The following is a 25577-nucleotide window of genomic DNA, read 5'->3' on the forward strand; positions in this document are numbered from 1 at the left end:
GGGGCACTGAACTGCTTGCCACTTGGCTATATATATATATATTGCTCTGCTCTCGATTGTCCAGCTCTTTTGCTTGCTCTGCTGGTTTTTTGGGGGGTTTTTTTTGGGGGGGGGGGAGGAAGGGGGGTGAAAATCTCTTCTGCCCTGCTGGCAAAACAGCTAAGACCACTTCTGACTGTGATCTACTAATCAGAAAGATTCCTGGATTCCTTTTCCTGGTCTATCACTGGTCTGCTGTGTGACCGTGAGAAACTCATGTGATTGATCTATGCCTCGGTTGCCCCATCTGCAAAATCAGTGTAAAAATACTTGCCTGCTTTGACAGGGTTGTAGAAGGATTAATTAATGTCTGTACAGAGCTTTGGCTCCTATGATGGATGGTGCTAAAGAAGGGCAAACTATTACAATCTATTTTACGAAGGTAGATCTCTGCTAACTGGTTGTATTTGTCTTGGAAGTTGTTTCCATCCTGCCATTGAGTCATTTGCCTCCGGGTGACAATCTAGTCACTTGGGCTTCAGTGCTGGGAGGTGGGACTCTGAACTATGCTAATGGAAAGTCCATTTCTCCTGACCCGGCATAGTTTCTTCTTCCCTCTACTCCTTCCAGTGCTCCAAGTCTTACCGGCTGGAGAGGACTTGTCCATGGCTGAACAGAGCACTTGTACAGTGCTGAGTGAAGCAGAGCAATATTGTGGGAGCCTACCTAGGGTTTATACTATGCTCAGATACAAACTGATGAGCAACTATGAGAGCAGAAGGGAACCCATTAAAGGGAACAGGGTTTGGAGGTGTGTGTGGGGTGAAGTGAATGGCTGCCTGGGTTTCCTCAGCATTAATAGAGCTGTGTGGGTCAGTGCTGGTGTCTTCCAGAAACGGGGGAGGGAAAGGGTTTGAGTGCTTTCCACGGGGCCTGGCCAGCAGACACAAAATTCACAAAATGATAGAAGCCTCATTTCTTGAGCTATTTTAGATGGGAGAACACAGTACAGGGAGCAATCCTGCATTGTTGGGAGGGGAGATGCAAGGCACACCTAATGTCTCAGATTTCCCTGCCTTAACTGGGACTTTCCTTGATGCATCTTCCCTTTAGCAGGGTGCCATATACTACCCCATTGCCCCCAGCCCCCTGTATCGTGGCTGTACCCTCTTGAAGAGTAGGAAGGTCCTGACATTTCCCTGCTACCATGCACCACCCCATTGTAAATGAGAAGGTGAGGGTGAAGATGGGACTCCCCACTGTCAGTGGAGGTTGGTTACCTGCCTAGCACCCCAAACTCTAGCAAAAGCTGCTGGCAAAATGGGGGTGGGGGAGAGCCCCTTGAGAACCAAGCCTCAGACAGTCTCCTCTCTCATTTCCTGCAGCCACCACATTAACCTTATCTGGGCTGGGAGCCTAACGAGCTCGGAAATTAATTCCTTCCCCTCCTCCCCTCCCCCAGGGCAGACTCAGCTCAGCGACTCGCATGCCCCCAGCTGGGATCACAGGCCTCTTTGATTGGCTTTTCCCCCCTTCAATTTGTATTTTGGTGTGCGTTTAACAAGGGAGACAGGCGGGGACAGCCAAGGGGAAAACAAAGGAGCCCTCAGTGCCGGTCCGGATCCTAGCTTCATGCACCCCAACTCCAGAGCCATCCGTCAAGGCAGTACTGGATGAGCTCACCAGCTTGCAATGCTGCGTTACAAGCCTCCCTTATCAGGGCTCTCGCCTCTTCTGCAGACGCTGCTTGGAGTTTGTGTGCACACTGGGGTCTCCTGACCCTTCCCCGTCACCCCCTCATACCACATTGCGCCTGCTTTGGGCAAGCGGCTGGTCTATTAATAGTCCCATTCACCCTCTGCCAGTCTGACCCCCTCGGGCAGGAGCTGGTGGCTGTGACTCAGGCTGGCAAGAGGCCAGGGCCTAGCCTGCACCACAGACTGAGGTCTAGTGCCCGGTATGGGTGGCTAGTCTGGGCACGGCAGGGAGGGGTGTGCAAGGTTTAGGACAAAGGTCCCACTTGTTAGAATAGCCCTGTTTGCATGGGAGGAGGGCGTTTCTTAGTGCCCTCGGGCATTGCTTTTTTCTTAACCGCCAAGGCCAAGGTCGGCTTTAGAAGTATGGCTATAGGGGACATACGGGTTGTTCTGCAGTAGGGCAGCCCAGAGGAGTTGATGCTCCTGGACTGCATTGTTCCCTTTCCCTAAGCCTGGTTTTGCCCCAGCCGGTGGTGGAATCTGGAGATGACGTGGGCTCGTTTGGGTGATTTTTAACTTCGCTCGTCAATGTCACTTTAGCTGAGTGAACCGCTAATAACTAAAGGTGGCTGAGGGTAGAGGTATTGGGCAACTGAGTGTCCCTTTTATTTCAGAAACCCTGTTAACGTACAGAGCGAATGACTGGGTCAGTGACTGGGAGGAGGGATTGAGAAGTGGAAGGGGAGAGAACTATAGTGGAGGCTGCCAGGTAGGTGGGGTCTTGACAGCAAACTTCCCATCCATGTGGGGGAGTGGGAGGGTGTGTGTGGATGACACGCTCCCTATGCTGGCTGGACTGAATTTCCCTGTCTGCTGCCAGAGCCTATCAACAAGGCTCCTGGGTCAGCTATGTGCCAAAAGACAAGTAGGCACAATAGACGGAGGATCCCAGAGACTTCATTCAACCCTTGTGCCCCACCAGCTTGTCACCCCTCCTGAGCTATGGAGGAATGACACCCCCCCACACCCCAAAGGGGTGATTTGCTTTCTTGGCCCGTGGAGCATCCTTGTGTTTCTGGGTGGTGGTGGTGGTGGTGGTTTTTGCTGCGGTTTGTTGGTCCAGTGTCCTGAGGGGATATTCCAGTGTAGACCTCAAGGGGTTGTGAAGAGAGATTGTCCCACTGGGAGGCACCCCACCCCCACCCCGCACCACAGGTTCCTGGAGAATGAGGACAATGAAAGGTTGATTAGGTGGCAGCTGAGCACTGTCCCAGCCCGTTAAACTATCTGACCTCATTCACCCCTCCCCCAGCTTCTGCGCTTGAAGAAATCCATTTATTTTGTTGGTGGTGTCTGGAGCCTGGGTTGCCAACCCTCCAGGATTAAAGATTGACCTTTCATTAAAGATTAATGTCATATGATGAAACCTCCAGGAATACGTCCAACCAAAATGGGCAACCCTAACCTCAAGCACACTGGGCCATGTGGCTCTGGAGCCGTTAGCAGGGGAGGGGGTTTCCTGCAGTAGCTTGACACTCTTTAAGCAGGCTGGTCCCGTGTCTCTGTTCTTTCCCACTCAAGAGTTCAGCTGTGTTTATAGTCCACAGGAGCCCTGGTCTCTCTCAACCAAGTGTTACACACCACCTTCTCCCACCACAGACCACCTGGGTGGGGCCTGCTCCCAAGCCTTGCTTAAGCTTTCCGGAGAGGGGTGGAGATCTGATTCCTAGCCCCTCATGGTCTGGAGCCCAGCGATAGAGCAGGGCGTCTGCAAACCCCCTGCATGGAGATTGGTGGAGAGAGAGGCACTGACAAATCCATCTCCACCAAGGTGCTAAGGGGTTAATGTCTAGCTTGGCTCTGGTGAGGGAGAAGGAAACAGAAGGTTTGTGGAGATAGAAGTGCATCAGCTGAGGAGGCAGGAAGAGGCTTGTGAGGGCCGTATCCTGCCTGCATCCTGGACAGGCAGTGACCTGGATTAGAAACCTGCCCGCAGAAACCAGAGCTGTCAGGGCTTCAGGTCCAGCCAGAGTAGGGTGACCAGATGTCCCAATTTTATAGGGACAGTCCCGATTTTTGGGTCTTTTTCTTATATAGGCTTCTATTACCCCACCCCCACCCCCGTCCTGATTTTTCACATTTTGCTGTCTGGTCACCTTCAGCCAGAGGAGAGGTGGGGAGAGAGTAGGGGGAACCTGAGTGTGGCTGGGCCCATCTCTACCAGATTCAGAGTCCACATCAGCTCTAGGCCTGCAGAATCACCACCCCAAAGTGAACAAAACTCAAGTCCGGCCCCCCAAAAACAGACGTTGAAAATGTTGGGTTCTTGTCTTTGGTTCGTAGCCTTTAGAGTTCCTGTTTTCCGGCTGCTCTCTGCAATCCTGAGGGCTAGACATGGGCTCACTTTTAAAAAGAAAGCCAAGATTCTCACAGTCCTCTGGCACCATGAGCTGGGGCTCTGAGAAACCCCCCAAACATTGAGAGACAATCGGAAGAGTTGGCAAAGCTGGACCTCAGCTGTATTCTCTCCAGCTTGGCCAGGACTGCCTGCTTAGCATTGCTGCTCCCCACAGCCATGGACCAGCCTAGCTTAGTGCCAGCTCCCAGGGGGCTGCCGCATGCAACTACAAGCTCCCGCTTCTGCAGAAGCCACAAGCATGATCATGGAACTAGACAGCTTCTGGCTCTCAGTCCATTTATCAAAGCAGCCGTGTTTCAAGGCTGGTGAACCCATCAGTCACGGACAGAGACTCCATCTGAGACCAGAGCATCTTTGGAAATAAATCTGGAAGAAGCCAGTGTCTCTCGCCAGGTCTGGGAGTAGCAGCCGGATGGGTACTTCTACAGGGTCCCTCCCTCTTGAGCTGGGCCAGCACTGCCCCCTGCTTACTGCTCAGTTCTCCATCCTTCCTCCGTAGCAGAGCCTCGCCCGGAGGGAGACATAACCTGCCTGAGCTGAGCTGGAGACACCCCCGCCCAGCAGCTGAACAATGATGAGCTCACAAGGCCCCATCTACATCTCCTGGGGCACAAAGGGGTTGGAACAACCCCTGGTGGAATTCCCCCCCACCCATGCAGAGCTGCTCCATCTGATCCTGCGCCATCTCCCTCCAGCGCTGGAAATGGCAGAGGGGTGTGCTGGGGGCAGGCGTGCGAGTGGCCAGAGCACCTAGAGCCCACCGTGTACGGCGGCCATAAGGGAGAGCTGTGCTGTGGCCCCCAGTTCAGCCTGGAGCCTGAGCTGCTCGGGGTGGCTTAAAGCCAGCTTCGCCCTACCTTGCCTCAGCTGAACTCCTGAGAAACCAGCCTGGACTCTGTCCACAAGCGCTTAGACACTGGCATCCCTTTGAGCTCCGTTGAAATGCAGCTGCCTCTGGGATGGAAGGTGGCAGGTGCCATCAGCCATAAAGCAACACCACACCAAGTGAAGGAGAATCTTGTCTTGAAGCTGCATAGCAAAGCCGTTTTCCCATAGAAGCTGCAGGGAGAATTTAGGGACCATAGACCGCTGTCTGAATTGGCATTTGGACAGGACGTGGGCTTTTCCCCCAACTATTGCAAGATGCCCACACGGTCTTTAATGAACATTAGCAATCGGGGACCCGTCTTTTCCAATGCCTTATGCAGCACAGCACCCCCTAGCACCATGCGGGAGCATTGCCTTGATACTCACCCCGTAGGAGGCGGAGCACCCCCACTGAGCTCCTCTTGGAGCTGCTTGCTCCTTTCAGGACCTCCTTAACACAGATGGCAAGATGTTGCGGCAGGTCTCACTGCCAGTCCTGTTTAAAAACAACACCAAATCCCCCCAGGCCAGGTGGCTCACCAGGCTTCCATTTCGAATGGCAACGAGAGGCCTGTGTGGTTTGGGGATTGCTGTGCAGGCATCCCAATCTAGGGGGTGGCACCCTCCCCTCGAGTGCCAGATTGCTCACCTCCCACACGCCGTGGAACTGAAGCTCTTTGTTCTGGGGGGCTGTTGCATGCACATGCTGCATATCTCGACCGTCCGCCCCGCTCCATTCGTCAGCACATTAGAATCCTCCTGTGGTCAGCCCCAGGAACTTGCCTCCCACCACTCTGGCTGCGGAGACCTGGAGCCTGCTGTGAACCGCAATGGGCTCTGATTTTGCTGACCCGCAGTTCGTGCACATCTCAGAACAGGGTCTGGCTGATGTTTGTACTGGTACAGGATCGTCTTGGCAACCCCTGCAGCAATGGGGTTCACTGCGCATTCCTCTGGCCCCCTGAACTGGGATTCACTAATCTCTGCCTTCCAAATTTACTGGTAGCCCTGGAATGAGGGGAGGGACGTCCTGGATCCCTTCAGAGCCTGACTTCAGGTTGGCACCCACCACTGGTGCACTCAATACACTCTTGCCTCATATGGTGACCAGCTGGCAGGGATTATTATTGGGTCTCCAGGACCCATGATGAAATCAAAGGAGAACTTGGGCTTGGGTATAGTTTTGTTCTTGTCCTATTCCCTCTTCCGACCTCCCACAAGCAAGACAAGAACTGGGTGTGCCGGGGAGGATAACAGCAGCTGACAAACTCATCCCACCAGTGGCAGATTAGTTCAGGGGTATCTTGTTGCTGTGCTGATGACACACACTGATTCCCTGGAGGCAGTGGGGGAAGGGCTGGGCTGAAGGTAGTTTGGAGAGAGAGAAGGTTCCCACAACGGGGCAGGGTCCCAGGTGGAGGGCTTGCTGAGCTGTATGAAATCAGCAGAGAGCTCTTGTTGACTTGGGAATGCTGCTTTCTACCTCTGAGCAAGCTGCAGTGACTGGGGCATGCAAGTCCTTTCTCCCCTCCCCCTCCTCCTCCTCCTCCTCCTCCTCCGTGCTTTCCCCCAGGGGATCTTGGCTCATGCTGGGCCTGGTTCATTGGTTTCTTTTCACGGCCTATTCTTTACCATCTGGGTAACTGTGGTGCAAGGAGGTCCTATGACTTACACTAACATCAACACAGAGATGAGTGGCTGGCTCAACTGCAATTCTCCCACTGGGTCCTCAGCCTTTCCCTCCCTAGCCCACACTTTCCTGTCCTCCCAGATTTGCTGGCAACAGGTGATTGCTCAGACATGCCTAAAGAAAGACTCTATCTCTGGCTTCTGATGTTTCTTCCCTTTGCTGTTCTATAATGGCAGGTTCTTCCTGTCCCTGGTGTTCTCTGCATCTGACTTGCCTTCTGCTCTCAAAGAGCTGCCTTTTTTTTTTTTTTTGTTTTTAAAGTGTTGAAGTCTCTGCTGTGCCATAACTAGCGATGGGCAAACCTTAAAGGTTAGTTTTAGATCGAAGCTAGCCCCCAGAAGTTCAGGTGCATTTCCAGACCTCCTCAGAATCCCCTGAGTCTGCAAAATTGGGCTGGAGATCTTGTGTGAGGCTTGCACATGAGAGATCCAGCGAGATGCTGCTTCCATTTGGACCAGCAGTACCACAAGGACGGCCCAGTCACGCAGCACTTTTGGACTTGGTCCCGCTAGGACCTGGGACAGCGTGAAAATGAAAAATAACGAAACAAAGTAAAGGGGCAAACGTTAACTCTCAGCAGCTTCGTTCAGGCTGTGTGATGTTTGTGGCCTGTCTGGATCTTATCCGCCCCAGCTCTCACGTCCCTAATCCGACAAGCCTAAACCTGCACTCCCTATGCAGGCCAAACCCCTGGATGGTAGCTCTGTGCTGGGGAGGAGAAGCCAGTCCGCTCAGCCTCAGGGATACTCGGAGAAGCGCTATGAAAGCTGCAGAGTGTGTTTTTGTAGTATATATGGTTGGTTAGGGTATTGTCTGCCGTGGGGTGCACGGAGATGGGAACTTGCATAAGGAATTGGGTTAACAGGTATGTGGTGGACACCTGCTTATTGGAATGTAGCTCGCTATATAGATTCCTAGATCCACTTTCCCCACCTCCACCCCCACATAACTCAGCACATTGTCTGAGCCCCTCCAAGTCTCTCCAACCAGAAATAACAATGTAGGAAAGAGCGGGAAAGCTAAGTTGAAGAAATGACTCTTGCATTCAGTTGTGGAAGTGGTTAGTTCTGTGGTCATTCTTATAGTTTGTGGCCATAGTCCAAGTGCAGTCTGCCTCCTGGACTAATCTGAGGGTCAACAGGTTCACGGTTCCAGCGGACCATTACTGCCATTGGAGGCCGAGGCCATGGGCAGAGAGGCAATCTCTTGGGTAGTTGGGCCAATTCCATGGAGAGCTTTGGATAACAGAACAGAGACCTGGAATTGGGCTCTGTATTCGATGGGGAGCCAGTGCCGGGAGCAAGTTCATGCCAGTCTGTATTGCGAAGCAGACAGGCTGCCATGTTTTGTTCCAGCTGGAATCTCTTTTGGGACCCAGTGCTTTGTTCCTAGCTATGAATTTCAATAATCAAGCAGAAGTCATGAGTGCATAGATCAAGGTAGCCAGGCCTGTGTCTTCTAGGAGGGGTTGCAATCTTCTCATCAGGTACAGACAGAAGTGGGCCCGTTTCACCACATGGTTATTTGGGTATCCAGTAGCACTGGGCAATGTAGTGATTTGCCAGGCTGAGGGCAGATGCCCTCAAAAGAAGGGGATGTTGTAGGCTTGCTATCAGTAAGATTTAAAGGTGCAGGGTTAGCTGGCACTTTTTCACACATTCGACGGGTACTTCTACACCACCAGTGAAAGTGTGATTGTAGCACAGGTAGGCATTGACACCAGCATGGGCATCTAGCTAGTACAACCGACAGGAGTAGTGTAGATGTGGTGGTACAGGCTTCAGCATGGGCTCACAACCTGAGTATTTACCTCAGGTCCCCGGCGAGCCTGTACTCCTACTTGCTGTCCTGTGCTGCTGCATTTTCCCCGCTATTGCTATGGGTGTTAGCTAGATTGAGGGCTATGCCTGTCAGCGCTAGTCGCGCCTTCGTTTGCTGGGCTGACAGACCCAAACGCCTGATGGAGACAGGGCAGAGTCGTCCTCTGTCTCCACTAGACCATGTTACTAACAGCGTCGCCTTTAAAACCTAGCCAAGACAAACCTAGAGTGGAGGCAAGTTCTGTGGAGCAGTTTCAGTTTGTGTTTTGATCTAGCTAGTATCCTCCCCACGCCCTCCAATATTGCCTAGGATCCACTTTAGCCAGCTGTTCTTCACCCAGCTGCTGACTTGGGCCAGGCATGGAGAAAACTAGGCCATGGTGTAGTTCCCATTTGACACACAGACTATAGAGCTGAGAGTCTTCTGTGTGCTGATGGCACTTGAGTCTATGCTGCATTGTCAGCTCTCCTGGAGGCCTCCTGTAGGTATTCAAGAATACTGTGAGCCCTTTGGGGCAGGGGTTGTCTGCCTGTACGGTAGGTGACGCAATGGGGCTCCACACTGGCTGGGACCATTAGGCTCTATGGCAGGGGTGGGCAAACTTTTTGGCCCAAGGGCCACATTGGGGTGCAAAACTGTATGGAGGGCCAGGTAGGGAAGGCTGTGCCCCAGCCCCCTATCCACCCCTCCCACTTCCTGCCCCCTGACTACCCCCCTCAGAACCCCTGACCCATCCAACCGCCCCCCGGGACCCCACCACCTATCCAGACCCCCTCTGCTCCCTGTCCCCTGACTGCCCCGCCCCTATCCAACTGTCCCCTGACTGCCCCCCCAGCCTCCTTACCATGACACTCAGAGCAGCATGCCCTGCATGAGTGCACAGCCCCGCCGCCCAGAGCGCTGCCTGCGTGACTGCGTAGCTGCAGGGGAGGGGGGGACAGCAGGGGACAGCATCCCAGGCCAGGAGCTCAGGGGCCGGGCAGGATGGTCCTGCAGGCCAGGCCCGGGGGCCATAGTTTGCCCACCTCTGCTCTATGGTAATATGGGTGATAAATAATAGACAAGGGCACTGTATTATATGCCAATCAGAAGTTGAGGAATGCCCTGCTGAGCCATTTGAATAGTGATCTGATAGGCCAGTGTTCCCGAGTGAGCTCTGCAGGTGGCCAGCTGTCTCCTGCCTGTGACACAAGGTCTGAAGAGTCTGTATGTGTGTGTGTTTGCACAGTAAACACTGTCCAAGAGGTGTCTGGACAGGAGAGCAGCCGCTCTCTGGATGACAAAGGGTGCTCTGCACAACGTCAACCCCACCCTTCAGCCCCTCTTATCTCTCTCCCTCCCTGCTCTGTAGCAGCAGCTTGATTTTTAGCACCTCTGACGATACCAGCTGGCTTTTGCTGCATTCCACGCAGGGGTGTGAAAAGCTGCAGGAGCCCAGAGGCGGCTTGAGGGGTCTCTGGCCAGCTGGCCTTGTTGAAGCAGAAGCCACAAAGCAAAAGGGGCTCCTAAACCAGTTTAAAACGACATCAATCATGTGTAACTCTTTGAAGCAGCCCCTCTCTGCATTGAAGTCAGAAGGCTCAGAATGCTAGGCCTGCAAGGTCCTCAGGAAGCTCTGATTTCAAAACATCCCATGTTCCCATGCTCTTCCTCTGAAACTGGCTTCCAGCACCCAAGAGCTACCCTAAAATACCAGTGATGTGTCCATGCCTCACGGGGGGGAAAAAAAAAATATAAGGAACGTAATTCCCAAATTTTCAGGGAGGGGGATTATTTAAAAAACCCTGATAGGAATTGAAGTTCAGGTCAAGGAATAGGGGGAAATAACGTTTTTGACACCATCCTTATTGGCAGCTGGGTGTCAGGTTAAGACCTGCTCAGTCTCAAGGCTTGGGCGGTGTCTACACTGCCACTTTCAGCGCGAAAACTTTAGTCATTCAGGGGTGTGATAAAACACCCCCCTGAGCAGCAAAAGTTTTAGCGCTGAGAAGCACCATTATAGACAACGTTTTATTGCCAGGAGCTGCGCTGCCGGCGAGAAAGCTACCACCCCTCCCTCGGGGTGGCTATCTTTTTATACCCAGGAGAGCTCTCCCCCGGCGATAAAGCGTGACTACACTGCACACATGATATGGGCAGTGTAGACACTCCCTTAGCCCTGGCCTACACTACAAGTTTAGGTCAACTTTAGCAGCATTAGATCGATTTAACCCTGTACCCGTCCACACAACAAAGCCATTTTTGTCGACTTAATGAGCTCTTAAAATCTGTTTCTGTACTCCTCCCCAACGAGGGGATTAGCACTGAAATCGACATTGCCGGGTCGAATTTGGCTTAGTGTGGACGCAATTAGACGGTGTTGGCTTCCGGGAACAATCCCACAGTGCTCTATTGTGACCGCTCTGGACAGTGCTCTCAATTCAGAGGCACTGGCCAGGTAGACAGGAAAAGCCCCAGGAACTTTTGAATCTCATTTCCTGTTTGGCCAGGTGAGCTCATCAGCACAGGTGACCGTGCAGATCTCATCAGCAGAGGTGACCATGGAGACCCAGAATCGCAAAAGAGCTCTAGCGTGGACCGAATGGAAGGTACTGGATCTGATCGCTGTATGGGGAGACGAATCCGTGCTATCAGAACTCCATTCCAAAAGACGGAAGTCCAAAATATTTTTAAAAAATCTCCAAGGGCATGAAGGACAGAGGCTATCACAGGGACCCGCAGCAGTGCCGTGTGAAACTTAAGGAGCTCAGGCAAGCCTACCAAAAAACCCAAGAGGCAAACGCCCACTCGGGGTCAGAGCCCTAGACACGCCGCTTCTATGATGAGCTGCATGCAATTCTAGGGGGTGCCCCTACAACTACCCCACACCTGTACGTGGACTCCTGCAAGGGAGTCTCGGGCAACAGGGATGAGGATTTTGGGGACAAGAAATATGATAGCGCACACCAGAGAAGCGGAGAAACCGTTCTCCCGGACAGCCAGGAACTGTTTATCACCCTGGAGCCAGTACCCTTCCAACCTGGGCTCCTGGACCTTCAAGGCAAAGAAGGCACCTCTGTGAGTGTACCTTTGTAAATATAATACACGGTTTAAAAGCAAGCATGTTTAATGATTTGCCCTGAAGACTTGGAATGCATTTGCAGCCAGTACAGCTACTGGAAAAGTCTGTTAACATGTCTGGGGATGGAGCGGAAATCCTCCAGGGACATCTCAATGAAGCTGTCCTGGATCTACTCCCAAAGTCTTTGCAAAAGATTTCTGGGGAGGGCAGCCTTATTGCATCCTCCATGGTAGGACACTTTACCATGGTAGGCCAGTAGCACATAGTCTGGAATCATTGCATAAGAAAGCATGGCAGCATGTGGTCCCGGTGTTTGCTGGCATTCAAGCAACATCCATTCTTTATCTCTCTGTGTTATCCTCAGGAGAGTGATATCATTCATGGTCACCTGGTTGAAATAGGGGAATTTTATTAAGGGGACATTCAGAGGTGGCCGTTCCTGCTGGGCTGTTTGCCTGCGGCTGAAAAGAAATCATCCCTGCTGTTAGCCATGTGGTGGTGGGAGGGGTGAAGCGATCATCCCAGAGAATTGGGTGTGTGTGGAGGTTCGTTGGGTTTGTGCTGCATGTTAACCCGAAAACATCAGCCCCTCCTTTTTAAATGGCCAATGTGTCTTTTTCAATTTTACCATCCCCTTTTTTTCCTCACGCAGCTGCAAATGTTTCAACGCTGCCACTAGCATCTCCGTCCCAGAGGCTAGCACAGATAAGAAGGCGAAAAATATGCACTCGCGATGAAATGTTCTCTGAGCTCATGCAGTCCACCCAAACTGAAAGCCCAGCAGAATGCGTGGAGGCAGACAATGGCAGAGTCCAGGAAAGCACAAAGTGAACACGAGGACAGGTGGTGGGAGCTACAGGAGGGTGGCAGGATCAAGAGGAAAGGTGGCGAGATGCAATGCTGAGGCTACTGGGGGATCAAACTGATATGCTCTGGCGTATGGTTGAGATTCAGGAAAGGCATGGATGGCTACTGAAGCGCCTGTGTAACCAACCGCCCTCCTCCCCAAGTTCCATAGCCTCCTCACCCAGACACCCAAGAACATTAGGGGGGCCCTCCAGGCACCCAACCACTCCACCCCAGAGGACTGCCCAAGCAACAGGAGGCTGGCATTCAACAAGTTTTGAAGTGCAGTGTGGCCTTGTCCTTCCCTCCTCTCCCACCCCTCCCATGCTACTTTGGCAATTATCCCCCATTTGTATGACGAATTAATAAAGAATGCATAAATTTGCAATAACAATGACTCTATTGCCTCTGCAAGTGGTAATCGAAGCGGGGAGGGGAGGGCAGTTGGCTTACAGGAAAGTAGAGTGAACCAAGGGGGCAGGTTTTCATCAAGAAGAAACCAACAGAACTGTCACACCGTAGCCTGGTCAGCCATGAAACTGGTTTTCAAAGCTTCTCTGATGCGCAGCGTGCCCTGCTGTGCTCTTCTAACCACCCTGGTGTCTGGCTGCGTGTAATCAGCGGCCAGGTGATTTGCCTCAACTTCCCACCCCGCCATAAACATCTCCCCCTTACTCTCACAGATATTGTGGAGCACACAGCAAGCAGTAATAACAATGGGAATATTGGTTTCACGGAGGTCTAACCGAGTCAGTAAACTGCACCAGCGCACTTTTAAACGTCCAAATGCACATTCTACCACCATTCTGCACTTGCTCAGCCTATAGTTGAACAGCTCCTGACTACTGTCCAGGGTGTCTGTGTATGGCTTCATGAGCCATGGCATTAAGGGGTAGGCTGTGTCTCCAAGGATAACTACAGGCATTTCAACATCCCCAAAGGTTATTTTCTGGTCTGGAAAGTAAGTCCCTTGCTGCAGCTGTTCATACAGACCAGAGTTCCTGAAGATGAGAGCATCATGTACCTTTCCCAGCCATCCCACGTTGATGTTGGTGAAACGTCCCTCGTGATCCACCAGTGCTTGCAGCACCATTAAAAAGTACCCCTTTCGGTTTATGTACTGGCTGCCTTAGTAGTCTGGTCCCAAGATAGAGATATGCGTTCCGTCTGTTGCCCCACCACAGTTAGGGAATCCCATTGCAGCAAAGCCATCCACTATGACCCGCACATTTCCCAGAGTCACTAACCTTGATAGCAGCAGCTCAGTGATTGCGTTGGCTACTTGGATCACAGCAGCCCCCACAGTAGATTTGCCCACTCTACATTGATTCCCGACTGACCGGTAGCTGTCTGGCGTTGCAAGCTTCCAGAGGGCTATCGCCACTCACTTGTGAACTGTGAGGGCTGCTCTCATCTTGGTATTCTTGCGCTTCAGGGCAGGGGAAAGCAAGTCACAAAGTTCCATAAAAGTGCCCTTACGCATGCAAAAGTTTTGCAACCACTGGGAATCATCCCAGACCCGCAACACTATCCGGTCTCACCAGTCTGTGCTTGTTTCACGGGCCAAGTATCAGCGTTCCATGGGATGAGCCTGCCCCATTGCCACCAGGATGACCAAATTGTCGGGGCCTGTGCTTTGAGAGAAGTCTGTGTCCATGTCCTCATCGCTTTCGTCACCATGCTGCCATCACCTCCTCACCTGCTTTTGCAGGTTCTGGTTCCGCATATACCGCATGATAATGCGCGAGGTGTTTACAAGGCTCATAATTGCTGCAGTGATCTGAGCGGGCTCCATGCTTGCCGTGGTATGGCATCTGCAGGAGAGCAGAGTGGCAGCGGAAGCAGTTGTTCAGTGACGATGGTTTGCAGACCTACTGCATCATCTGCTGCCAGGACACAACAGCTGAGCGGACTGCACGCTTGCTGTGTTATGACGAGACAAGAGCAGCCAAGCAGAGTTGCAGCAGAAGTGGCCCTGCAAGACCACCAGGAGAGCAGAGTGGCAATGGAAGCAGTGGTTCGATGACTACGCTTAGCAGTCCTACTGCACCATCTGCTGAAAGCAGTATGGCGGCCGCACAGTAAAAAGGCGCGAAATGATTGTCTGCCATTGCTTTTGTGGAGGGAGAGGCGATTGATGACCATGTACCCAAAACCACCCGTGACAATGTTTTTGCCCCATCAGGCATCGGGAGCTTAACCCAGAATTCCAATTGGCAGCAGAGACTGCGGGAACTGTGGGATAGCTACCCACAGTGCAACGTTCCAAAAGTCGAAGCTAGCCTCAGTACTGTGGACGCACACCGCCGACTTAACGCACTTAGTGCATTAGTGTGGGGGGGGCACACAATTGACTGACTGTATAAAATCGCTTTCTAAAAAATCAACTTCTATAAATTTGACCTAATTTCGTAGTGTAGACGTACTCTTAGAGTCTCTGCTCGCCCATCTTCCCCTTTGCTCTTCACCTGCAGTTGCCTCTGCTTGTACATGCGCAATATGTTTTTAGTTCTGGGTTAAGTGCATTTAGTTTACCAGAGACTATTTATCTGACGTCCCCTTTGGCCCCAAACCTCAGGGAGTCTGAAAAATGGACCCTGGCTTCAAATCAATATGTAAATGACCCCCGAGAGGGGTTTTTTTTTATAGAGGGCATCCAAAAGCAGGGAGCAGGGTCCCCTGCCTGCAGGCGAGGATCAGATGACCTGACAGTGTGGGTGCCCTCCTGTGGGACCAGCCGGAAATGGAGTTATTGAGTCTCCAGCTCCCTCGTAGGCTCTGCTGTAGCTCTGTCCAAACACTCAGTAGGTGGTGGTGTGTGTTTTGTTATTTGTATCACCGTAGCACCTAGGAGCCCCAATCACGGACCAGGGCCCCATGGTGCTAGGCACTGTACAAACTCAAAACACAGAGTCCCTGCCCCAAGCTGCTTTTTCCCCTCCAGCCTCTGTAGTAGCCCAAACCCCTCAGCCTGGATCATCTTGTTCTCTCCTCCCCCAACTGGCTCCCTGACTCCTGTTCTCTCTGCTGCTTTCCCAGTGCTGGACCAGCTCCTCCCGGAGCTCAGCTTGCTGCTCAAGTTGCTGGATCATGAATACCTGAGCGCTACCACCATGGAGAAGAAACTGGCCGTCTCTACTATCCTGCAGAAGCTGCAGCCCCCTGCAGGTCAGTAAGCGCTCCTTGCCCCTACTCTACCCACCCTCAGCTTCTTCTCCCCCCACTTCTCTCCAGGACTGCCCTGAGGTTTAACTGGCTTTACAAAGGAGGCTCTGCCCCTGACTCAGAGCCGGGGGGCAGTGTCATACCTCCAGCCTGCACAGCCTCAGCGCAGGCCTGCTCTATGCAGTGCACTTGCTGTTACAGCATTACGTTTTGGAGGATGCCCTGGATGGAAAAGCCTGGTTCTAAATTAGACTAGATGTCAGAACCCCTCTTGGTGCTTTGGGGTAAAGCCTGCCTGTAGGCAGCTCCCAGGCCCTCGCTCCTGCAGCCTATCTCCGTCCTGGGGGATTCACAGATCTGTCCGTGGAGCTGGGGAGGAGAAAAGCTTGTCTCAGCCAAGGACTGTCCATGGCAAACAGACATTGCGATCTCCTGGCTGGGGACAGAGGGAGGTTGTAGTTCAGGACTAGACTCCTCTGCAGCAGCGAGGTAATTTGGAGCAGCCGTAGAAACTGCCTTTTCCTTCACCCAGTGCAGTGAATACAAAATGGGGATGCAGAAGACTGAGGTGAGGCATGAATGAACTAGCATTGGCTCTCCTCTAGCTCATCAGGCAGAGCATCCAGCCAGGAAGGTGGAGCGCCCAGCCCTTGGATCTCTCCCTAGAGAGTCATTTATTGCTTGGCTGCATATCAGGCCCCTTTATTGATGAGGCGCATGACTCCCTCTGGTGGTTTTTTTGTGCAAAGAAAGAGTCCTCCAGTTGACCTTGAGTAGCAGAGATACCGGCCTTAAACAATAGCTGGCAAGATCCTGCTGCTCTACCCTTTTGACTTATTCATGCCTTCTGGGTACCGACGAGCTCTCTGTATTTATTATGACTTCACCTGCCGTGCGATGGGAGCTGTAGGTGCTCTGGGACGGAAAGTTCTCTGGTTTCGGTGCGACGGGTCTCCGTATCCTCGGCTGAAGCGCTTGCTCATGTCGGCCTTTGGCGCCTTTGGCCTTCGCAAACCCTGGCAGATCCCTGCCGCAGCAGGGCCCCCATGAGACCTCTTTTCCCCTTTCCCCAGCTGTCGGGCACCCGAGTTACACAGCAGGTGTACGTCAGGCCGCCTGGCACGCCGCTGCACGCTGACACCGGCAGCTCCTGTGCAAACAGGCCCAGCCCAGGGAAGGGAATTGTTGTGACTGGGCTGGAATTGCTCTGCATTTCCTGTGGAAACGCTCATTCCCACCAGCCTTCCTGCCGGCAGTTTCTGCTGAGGGGGGATTTCCATGGAAATCCCAACAGGCCTCACACCTGGAGGGCCGCCTCCTCCCCATGGCAGAGTGAAAATTATCCCTGTGGGACCCTCTGAAATGATCTTCAGTGGGATGGGGAGTTCTAGATTTTTCCCCCTCTGCTTCCTTATCCTTGCTCTGTGTCGTTCTGTGCACTCCCAATCCTCTGCCAGCCACCTCCCTGCTGCTCTCCCCTCCCTCGGGCTGCTGTCCTTGGGAACCAGGTGCCCTCGTGAGGGGTGCCTCACATGAGCATGCACAGTCTGATTAGCCTGGCTGGGTGCCCCTATGGCTGCGGTGGTCTCTTGGGTTACAACTCCTGGGGAGCTGGGCATGTGCCCATTTGATGAGTGGGGTCCAACAAAGAGATCTCTGTGCTGGCCATGCCATCCTGCCCTGCCCCTGCAGTCAGAAGTTGACTTTGCTCCTCCCCAACAGCGGTAATGTCTTTTCTCCTTCCCAGGGAAGGCTCTGGACTACATGTACGCCAACACAGCAGCCCTGCAGAACAGCACCAGCTTCGTGGAGTCCCTCTTTGAAGAGTTTGGTACGTACAGCTCAGCCAGCTCATCACTGGTCTGGAGACCCCCTTCCACACCTCGCTGGCCATGTAGCTGAACTGCTGTGACTTTCTAGCTATCGCTCCAGCCTACAAGGCTGAGAGCTCAACTCCCACAACCCCAGGCAGAGGGCTGACTCCCTCAGCACTGGGAGTGAAGCCCCATCCTTTACTCAAGGGCTCTAGCCCCTCTTTGTTGGCTGCCCAGGTGATCACTCCCAGGGCAGGGATGGAAAGAGCAGGATGTAACCTTGGTGTAGTGGGAACATTCACAGCACCAATAAAATCAGATCCGCTGCCCAAAGCGGGGTGTGACCCCATTGCTGTCACACTGGTCTAGGCAGTTCCTTCACCCCTCTCCCCAATATCTAGCTCACTTTGGGGCACCCAAATACGAACTCGCCTATAGAAACCCCAAAGCTTGTTCCGCTTGGTAAGATGATGATGTGGTGTGAAGTGGACTATAAATGACATTCTTGTGACAACAAGCTAATTCTGGTGTGGGCTAGAGGTGGTCAGTGTATGTAGCACTGAGGAAGAGAAAGGCCTTCCTTGAAGGTCTGTCTGGGGAGCCCTGTCCCTGGCATCATAGCTTGGCTTAGCATCCCTTCTCTAACCCCCCTCCAGACTGTGACCTGCGGGATCTCCAGGATATGCAGGAGGACGATGGGGACACCAGCGAGGGCATTGGCTTGGAGCTCACAAGGAGCCATCCATCTAAAAATGTGAGTCCAGCAGCCCCAAAATCTCCATCCCCACAGGTCATTGGGCCCTGTCACAGTCATGTGGTAGTGAAAGGACAAGAATTGGAAGCAATTGGATTGGAACGTGACTATGGCAGTGGATCTGGGCTCCTGGGTGGCTGGGCTGGGGCTTCTCAAGCCACAGTCCCTCTCTGCTCTGAGTGGGTGGAAGCAGACAGCAAAAGGGGGAGGGGCTGGGCTCTGGGTTTGATAACCTCTTGGACAGGGAGAGGCACCCACAGATCCAGGAGGATGGGGAGGAGATTTGTTACCCTTCTCTTGCCATTTTGGGAACAGCTCTTATTGATGGCCCCTTGGACATCCTGTAACTCAGCCCCGTCCCGCTCCTTCACTCTAATTGACACTGGTCTCTCTCTGTCTCCTTTGTAGGCTCCTAGGGACCCTCCTCCACCGCTTCCCACAACCCCCCCACCTGAAGATTACTACGAGGAGGCCCTACCTCTGGGTCCAGGCAAGGCCCCCGAGTACATCACCTCCCGCAGTGAGTCCAACCCTGGTAAACAGGAAGCACCTGTGGGGAGGGGACTGGAGAACACCCAGCGGGCTGGCCCCTGGCATGTCTGTACAGTGGCTCTGCAGCTCCCATGCCAGCCTATCAAAACAAGGGGCCCTCGCCAGAGTCCCACAGGGGGCAGCCCTCACTGGCTTGTCTTGGGGAAGGCAATGACCTGGGGTGGGGGCAATGGCACTCCTGTCCCTGCTGCCTTCCAATCCTCATGTGGTGGTGGTACCAGGGGCTGTTTGCACCCACCCCTCTGGAAACGCCTCAGTCAGGGCTGAGTGACCAGGAACGTTGAGATCCTGAGGCAAGACAGTCTCTCCCACAGCTGGCTTAGGGCAGGGAGAGGGGGTGGCTAAGGGGCAGAGGGTTCAGTGGGAGCTGGCTTTGATCTGCGTCAAGTCCTGATCTCTCTGAGGCTTTTGGAATTAACAAAGCCCCTGTCCTGGCTCCTGCTGTGTGCAGAGAGAGTGAAGGGGATCTTCCACCCAGTAGCAACACCTGCCAGGCCCTTCGGGGGTGATGTTACTGGGCTCGCAAGGAGGTACTGTCCAGGGCCTGATATGGGGCAGCTGCCCTGAGCTCCCTTGGGCCGGAGCGCAACACTCCCCAAGGGAAGGAAGAAACCAAGAGGTTTCCCCAAAGTGGGAGGTTTTGCTTGGTCTTCTCAGCTGTAGGATATAGCCCCTCAAACGCTCCCTCATCTCCTGGCTGCTGAGCTCCATGCCTGTGTGAAGGGCAGCCTGAGGGGAAGGGGACAGAGCGCTCCCAGACCCTGTATGTGAAGGGGGAGTGAGTGCTGAGCCTCCCCGGGAGTGGCTGCGACCTTGGAGGAATGTCAGGAAAGGAGTGGGGTGCTTTTCCCAAACCATGTCACTTGGCAGCTGGTCTCCTTCCTCCTGTGGGTGGAGCTTTCCGGTGGCTCCTGGAGAGCTGGCAGAGGAAGGGAGGGAGGCTTTCTGCTGCTGAGGCTTTTTCAGCTTAGCCTGTGGACAAAGTCCCTCCCCTTATGCCACCACTTCGTGCTTCTATCCAGCTATAACTGCACCCATGTCTAATCCATTACACTTGGCCTTGCTGCGCAGCTCATGTTGGCAACCGTGAGAGCTCCAAGCAGTGGCATGACTTGCTTCAGCGCAGCCTTCTGATGGGTCCTGTCACCAGTGTCTGTGCCATGCATGTGCCGCATTAATATCCTAGCCCCTATGCAGGGGTCTCCATCACAAATTTCACCCCCTTTGCTCTCATTGCAGATAGCTCCAGTCCCCCCAACTCAATCGAGGATGGCTACTATGAGGATGCCGACAGCAACTACCCTGTTACCAGGATGAATGGGGAGCAGAAAAACTCCTGTAGGTACCAGGGCAAAGACTCTTCAAGACAGGTGCCTAACCAGGGGGAAAGAGCCAAAGGGGATGAGCCATCAGCCTGATGGATGGGGGTGGGGAATCCTACACAGAGCCAAAGAGTACCTAAGCGTCTGCTTGGACCACAGCCCTGTGGTAACCATCAGTGGTAGTTCTGTGGCCTTCAAGGCAGGAATCGCTCTAGGTGTCGCAAAGAGAGCGAGGAAGAGAGCCAGGGTTTATTTATTTCTGGCAGTTTATAACCATGTATAAGAGGCACCCACCTGCTGCTCTGGGAGCCCTTGACTTGAGTTAAAGTACCAGTGCAATGAAAACAAAGACAGTAGCAAGCAACCTGAGAAAAGCTCCAGCACAACTCAAGAGGTGGGACTTTCCTTGTCCAGTCTCTTCAGCTGCCTGGGCAAAGAGCTGCATCCTGGAGTATCTCCTGGAGGTCAGTAGTCCCTGAGCAATTCAGACATGTACGCTGCTCTTACACAGGCTGCTCAACAAACAGTCAGGCCTCTTGCATGTCCTAGCCATTGATTTGATCCAAGAGAATCTCTCCATCTAAAGAGAAGGTTTGTCACATGTAAGAGGTCACTTAGAACCCTCCATGTTTTGCATATTTCATAAAGAGAAATGCTAGTGCAAGTTGGATAGGAGCTGGAGGAAAATGGAAATCGTTAGCGTTGAACTGCTGCTGATCCAGAGTTTGATCCTCCATTCCCCCTTGCCCCCTCCCCGCGCACAAAGGCTTTCTCTCCCAAGACACTGCTAGGAGAAGGTGATCCTCCAGGCTGAAGTCCCACTCCGTGTGCAGGGCATTGGAGCTCCGTTGTCGATAGCATCCTGGGGTGACTGGGAGGGTCTCTGCTTCCTTCCAGACAATGACTCTGATGCGATGAGCAGCTCCTATGAGTCATACGATGAAGAGGAGGAGGATGGGAAGGGCCAGCGGCTGACACACCAATGGCCATCAGAGGAAGCTTCTATGAACTTGGTGAAGGACTGCAGGATTTGTGCCTTCCTGTTGCGTAAGAAGCGCTTTGGGCAGTGGGCCAAGCAGCTGACGGTCATCAAGGACAACAAACTTCTGGTGAGACTTCAGCTTCTGGAGTGCAGGGGGACCCAGGATACAGGAAATCTTTGGAGCGATCCAGAGTCTGAGAGATCCTGGGCTGGAGAAACGGGGAGCCTCCTGTGTATAGGGTGCAAGTGAGCCAAGTGCACCAAAGGACAGACAGGGATTGGCAAAGCTGCTGCTTTCAAGTGGCCTAACCATGTATGTTCAGTGAATTGCTTGAGTAAATGAAAGGGTGTGTCTTCCATGGGGATGTGAGTGGGGCCAAGACTGCCTTTCATGGCAATGTTGCATATCTAATCCATACCTGCCGTGCAGGATAACAGCACCCCTGGAAGCATTTATACCGCGAGGCCCACAGTCCAGATCTCTACCCAGAAGCCATCTGGGTTCACCCTGTATATTTGTCACTGGAAAAATTAATGCAAAATGTCATGAGTAAAGTCATCATGCAGGTCAGTTAGCTGGGAGACCGTGTGGCCCAGAGGGTAGGTACAGGACTATCCAGGTTCTGTTCCTGGTTCTGGGAAGGGAGTGTTGTCTGGTGGTGCGAGCAGGGACTCCTGGGTTCTGGTCCTGGCCCCTTCTGTGACTTTGGCTGATTCACTCCCCTGTAGCTTCCTCCTCTGTAAAATGAGGCTAATGATACTGTGCCACCTCTGTGAATTACTACGAGGTCGCTAGATGAAGCCCTGTGTAAGGGCAGACAGAGCTTCAGCAGGGATATTCCCCCTTTGTGCTAGCATGCTCACGCTCCACTGCCTGGCAGGAGATGCAGTCAGGCCTCGACTCTGTGGGAAACAATTGTCTCCACTTCTTTTAGTGCTACAAAAGCTCCAAGGACCGGCAGCCACACCTGGAGGTGCCCCTGAGCGCCTGCAGCGTCATCTATGTGCCCAAGGATGGGCGCCGCAAGAAGCATGAGCTGCGTTTCTCTCTGCCAGGGGCCGAGGCCCTGGTGCTGGCAGTGCAGAGCAAAGAGCAGGCTGAGGAGTGGCTGAAGGTACCTCTTACTGCAGCTTATGCCTTTCTCCCTAGCCCACGCCACTGGCCACACAGGCTTCCTCCCCCCACAAAATCCAGCCTTTCCCCATTTGACCAGCCTTTGTCCTTCTGGTGGAACCTCCTCCGTGGTATGGTGCTGTCTCAGTACATGGCCTAGCTCCTGTGATCCCTGTCTGACATAAGTGGGTAGGCAGGATAGCTGCCTTCCTGGGAAAGGCCTGGCTTCCAGGGCTGCCTTATCTCTGAAGGGAAGGGGATTTTCCACCCTTCTTTTATCATTCCTGCCAGACTGGGACACCAGCTGTGGGGTGAGCTACCAGGCCCAGGGAGCCTTGGCCCCTTTCCGCTCCCTGTGTGATAGGCTGGAGTCCCATGGGCAAAGGGAGGGGGGAGCTGTTTGTTTACCCTCCCCCTCCTTTTTCCTGCCTTTGTTCTGCCAGTGGGAGGCTGTGTAGCTTGGAAGCTGTTTGGTGAAGTCACCAGATCTGCCTCTGAGCTGGCAGTGTGTAAAGGCCTGAAACAGGAGTGTGTTTAAATAGCACCATCTTGCCCTTGGGGAGTATGAGCCCCTGCCCATCCCAAATCTGCCGATGTGGGGCATTTCACCGCTGAGAGATTGGGACGCCAGCCTGCCCCATTTCTGCCCCCCCTGCCCCATTACACTGCACTCCAGGGCTCCTGGTGCTGTCAGATCTGCCCTACCCAGCCTGGCTACTGCGTGTGCTTTGGTGAAGGGCCATGTAGGGGAGGGAGAGGGATGGGAGAACTTCTCCCAGGCTGAACCTGTGTGGAGATTAGCAAGAAGTTCTGGTCACCCTTATTGCCCACATTATGACTGTAGCAGCTTTTCGTCACCCCTCTCCTTTCCCTGGCTGGCAGGGATGGGACGTGGGAAGGCTGAAGTAGGGTGAGCTGTCCTCATGCCGTGTCCATCTACCCAGAGAGCCTAGGTTCACCACAACCTCACAGGAAGGATGGTCAAGGCCCTAGTCTGGGACTTACGAGATGCAGGCTCAATTCCCTGCTCTGCTACAGCCTTCCTGGGGATCAGTACATAAGATTGTGAGGTGCTCAGACGCCATCTATGGTGATGGGGTTGTATAGGTACCTTGGGCAGAACCCCTGTAGGAGATGGACAAAGCCTCCCAGATCAGCTAGCTGGAACCCAAGGGGCCTTTGTGACTGTCGTCTGAGTCCTCGTTAAATGCCCCTAAACCTTTTTAACGGCCAAACCGTTTATTATCTCAAACAGGACTTTGTGGAGGGAGTTTTAAGAAGACCCTGCTCCAAAGGGAGCTTTGCAGGGTGCCACTTGCTGCTTTGTCCCCTCTGGAAGGCAGCAGGGAACGGGATCAATCATTCCAGGAAGGGATAATTCATAAACAGCTACAGCAAAATGCAGTTTGTTGTGGTTGGGTCAAGCTGTGTGGTCAGAGCTCCCCGGTTACTGGGGTAACGACTCGGGGCTCAGGCGCTCCCAATGGGTCCTGAGAGGCCGGTGCTGAGTGGTCTGTCTCCACAGGTGATAAAGGAAGGGAGCCGTGCCAGTGGAGAAGGAACAGGTGGGACTGAAGCCCCTACATCCCCTGTGCTACATTGCAAGATGGACCTTGACAAGGTGTCCTGTTCTCTGTCTCTCCCCTGGGGGTTAGTGATACACAGCAGAAGGGAACAGTGACTAAACTCACAGGAATCAGGCAGCTGAAGGCTGGGTTTCTGGGTTCTACAAGATCAGCCTTGCTCCCAATGTTTGCATGGCCCTTCTGTGGAACCCCCTATGGTAGCAGAAGGGGACCCCCTCCAATTGGTGACAAAGAGCCAAGACCACCTCCCCAGCCCGCCCTGGAATGGAGATGGGGGTGGGGCATATGCCCTTTCCTGTCCCCCTGCCTAGGGTGGGACTATCAGGAGCTAGGCTGGACACCGACCTTTGCCAGACTCGCAGAACTCTGGTCAGGGATGGTCACTCAGTGCGGCATTGAAGTGGTTAAAAGCCATGGGGACTCGTGCGGGAGGAAGGGATTGGGAGAGGAACTGCACTGAAATGGATGCCTGCCCTCCTCCTCACAGAGGTTATCACAAGACAAACAGGCATCTGACTCTGACAGCGTGGCAGCAGGAGAGAACTGCACCCCCATGAGCCGAAGGGAGCACGGTGAGAGCCCCAGCCCTGCTCTGACCATTGTGGGCCCATGAGCTGGCCCTGCTGTGGGGAGGGGAGGGTCCACCCCACTGTAGAAAGCATCCTCCCACCTCATCACCTCTCTGCAGTTGTCTCAAAAAGCCGCCTGCTGCAGGGAGGTAGGAAGGGGGCACGCCTGCTGGCACAGCTTCCCTGCACTGCCATGCGGCCCTGCTGCATGTGGTGGAGTTGCTAAAGCCCCTACCACGGAGGAATATTTACATCCTCTGCCTAATCTGCCCCTGGCTCCATGCGCCAGTCCTCTGAAGTGCAACAGTTGCTGGGGGTGGGGATGTCCTGCTCTTTCCCAGTCAGTGTATCTCTTCCCACTCTGCCCTCCCCTCCCTGCCACTGTCTGACACCCAAAACCCCTTCCTGCTCTCATTGCAAATCCCAGCCTGAAGGACAGCACCATAGTGACCTCTCCGCTTTGGCCAGCCTTGGTGGGGGGACTTGCTGTTTACTCCTGAGCTGAGCTCTCCTCCCTGTTCCCAGGGAAAGGCAAGAAGAGCGGCTTGGCTGAACTGAAGGGCTCAGTGAGCCGGGCAGCAGGGAGGAAAATCACCAGGATCATCAGCTTCTCCAAAAAGAAGCCGTCCCCTGAGGACACGCAGACGTCCTCCACCGAGGAAGACCTCCCCTGCTGTGGTTCGTACCTAGGGCTCTGGGGAGATGGGAGCAAGAAAGGGGTATTCTGGGTCTAGGTGGATGTTGTTCCTAGGGGACTTGGTGCCAGGTGTAAGTTGTGCCACAATGCCTTTCTCTTGCCCACGGGCCAGACCACCCAGAAGAGGGATGGGGATGCTATCCAAGACACAGGGAATTTCACTATTTCCTCTGAATTCCACCCATCGCTCACGAGCCCTGTGACAGCATCGGGGACTCTGCCATGACATGGAAGGGGATTTCTTGCTACAAGCATGTAGCCTGGGATTGACCTCCTCCATCCCTTATGTATATACACCCAGACACACACACCTTTTCTAGCTCAGTGTCCCTAGTCCATGATCGCAGGACCAGACTGTTTCACCCAGGGCAGAGCACTCCGGGTACACATCTGTGGAGGTGCTGGGGACTACACAGCTGTTAGGTGCTCTCTATGTTAAGTGCCATTTGAACAGGGTGATTTGGTTTTCTCTCTTCCAAGCTAGAGCACTAGAGCTAAAGCCTGCAAGTTACATAAACAATTGGAGCAAGTTATTAAACAGGGTTCGCCAACCTTTGGCACGTGGCCTGCTAGGGTAAGCCCCCTGGCGGACCAGGCTGGTTTGTTTAACTGCCACATCCACAGGTTCGGCAGATCGCAGCT

General features: G+C 53.5%; 1 protein-coding gene across 5 annotated transcripts in view; it reads left to right on the plus strand.

Moving 5' to 3' along the window:
* The window catches only part of AFAP1L1 (actin filament associated protein 1 like 1), a 59372-nt gene that overhangs the window by 18632 nt on the left and 15163 nt on the right, over positions 1-25577 (plus strand). For 3 of the 5 annotated variants that reach the window (XM_073355831.2, XM_073355829.2, XM_073355827.2), the window contains exons 2-11: positions 15420-15548; positions 17293-17376; positions 18016-18113; positions 18522-18648; positions 19905-20003; positions 20885-21096; positions 21905-22084; positions 23609-23704; positions 24157-24241; positions 24764-24916. In XM_073355831.2, the coding sequence (XP_073211932.1) occupies positions 15420-15548; positions 17293-17376; positions 18016-18113; positions 18522-18648; positions 19905-20003; positions 20885-21096; positions 21905-22084; positions 23609-23704; positions 24157-24241; positions 24764-24916 (1263 nt within the window). The remainder of the gene's footprint in view (positions 1-15419; positions 15549-17292; positions 17377-18015; positions 18114-18521; positions 18649-19904; positions 20004-20884; positions 21097-21904; positions 22085-23608; positions 23705-24156; positions 24242-24763; positions 24917-25577) is intronic. The other 2 variants (XM_073355830.2, XM_073355828.2) reach the window with 1 other exon arrangement.

The sequence above is a fragment of the Lepidochelys kempii genome, chromosome 8 (genome assembly GCF_965140285.1).
Source record: "Lepidochelys kempii isolate rLepKem1 chromosome 8, rLepKem1.hap1, whole genome shotgun sequence".
NCBI classification, from domain to species: Eukaryota; Metazoa; Chordata; order Testudines; family Cheloniidae; genus Lepidochelys; species Lepidochelys kempii.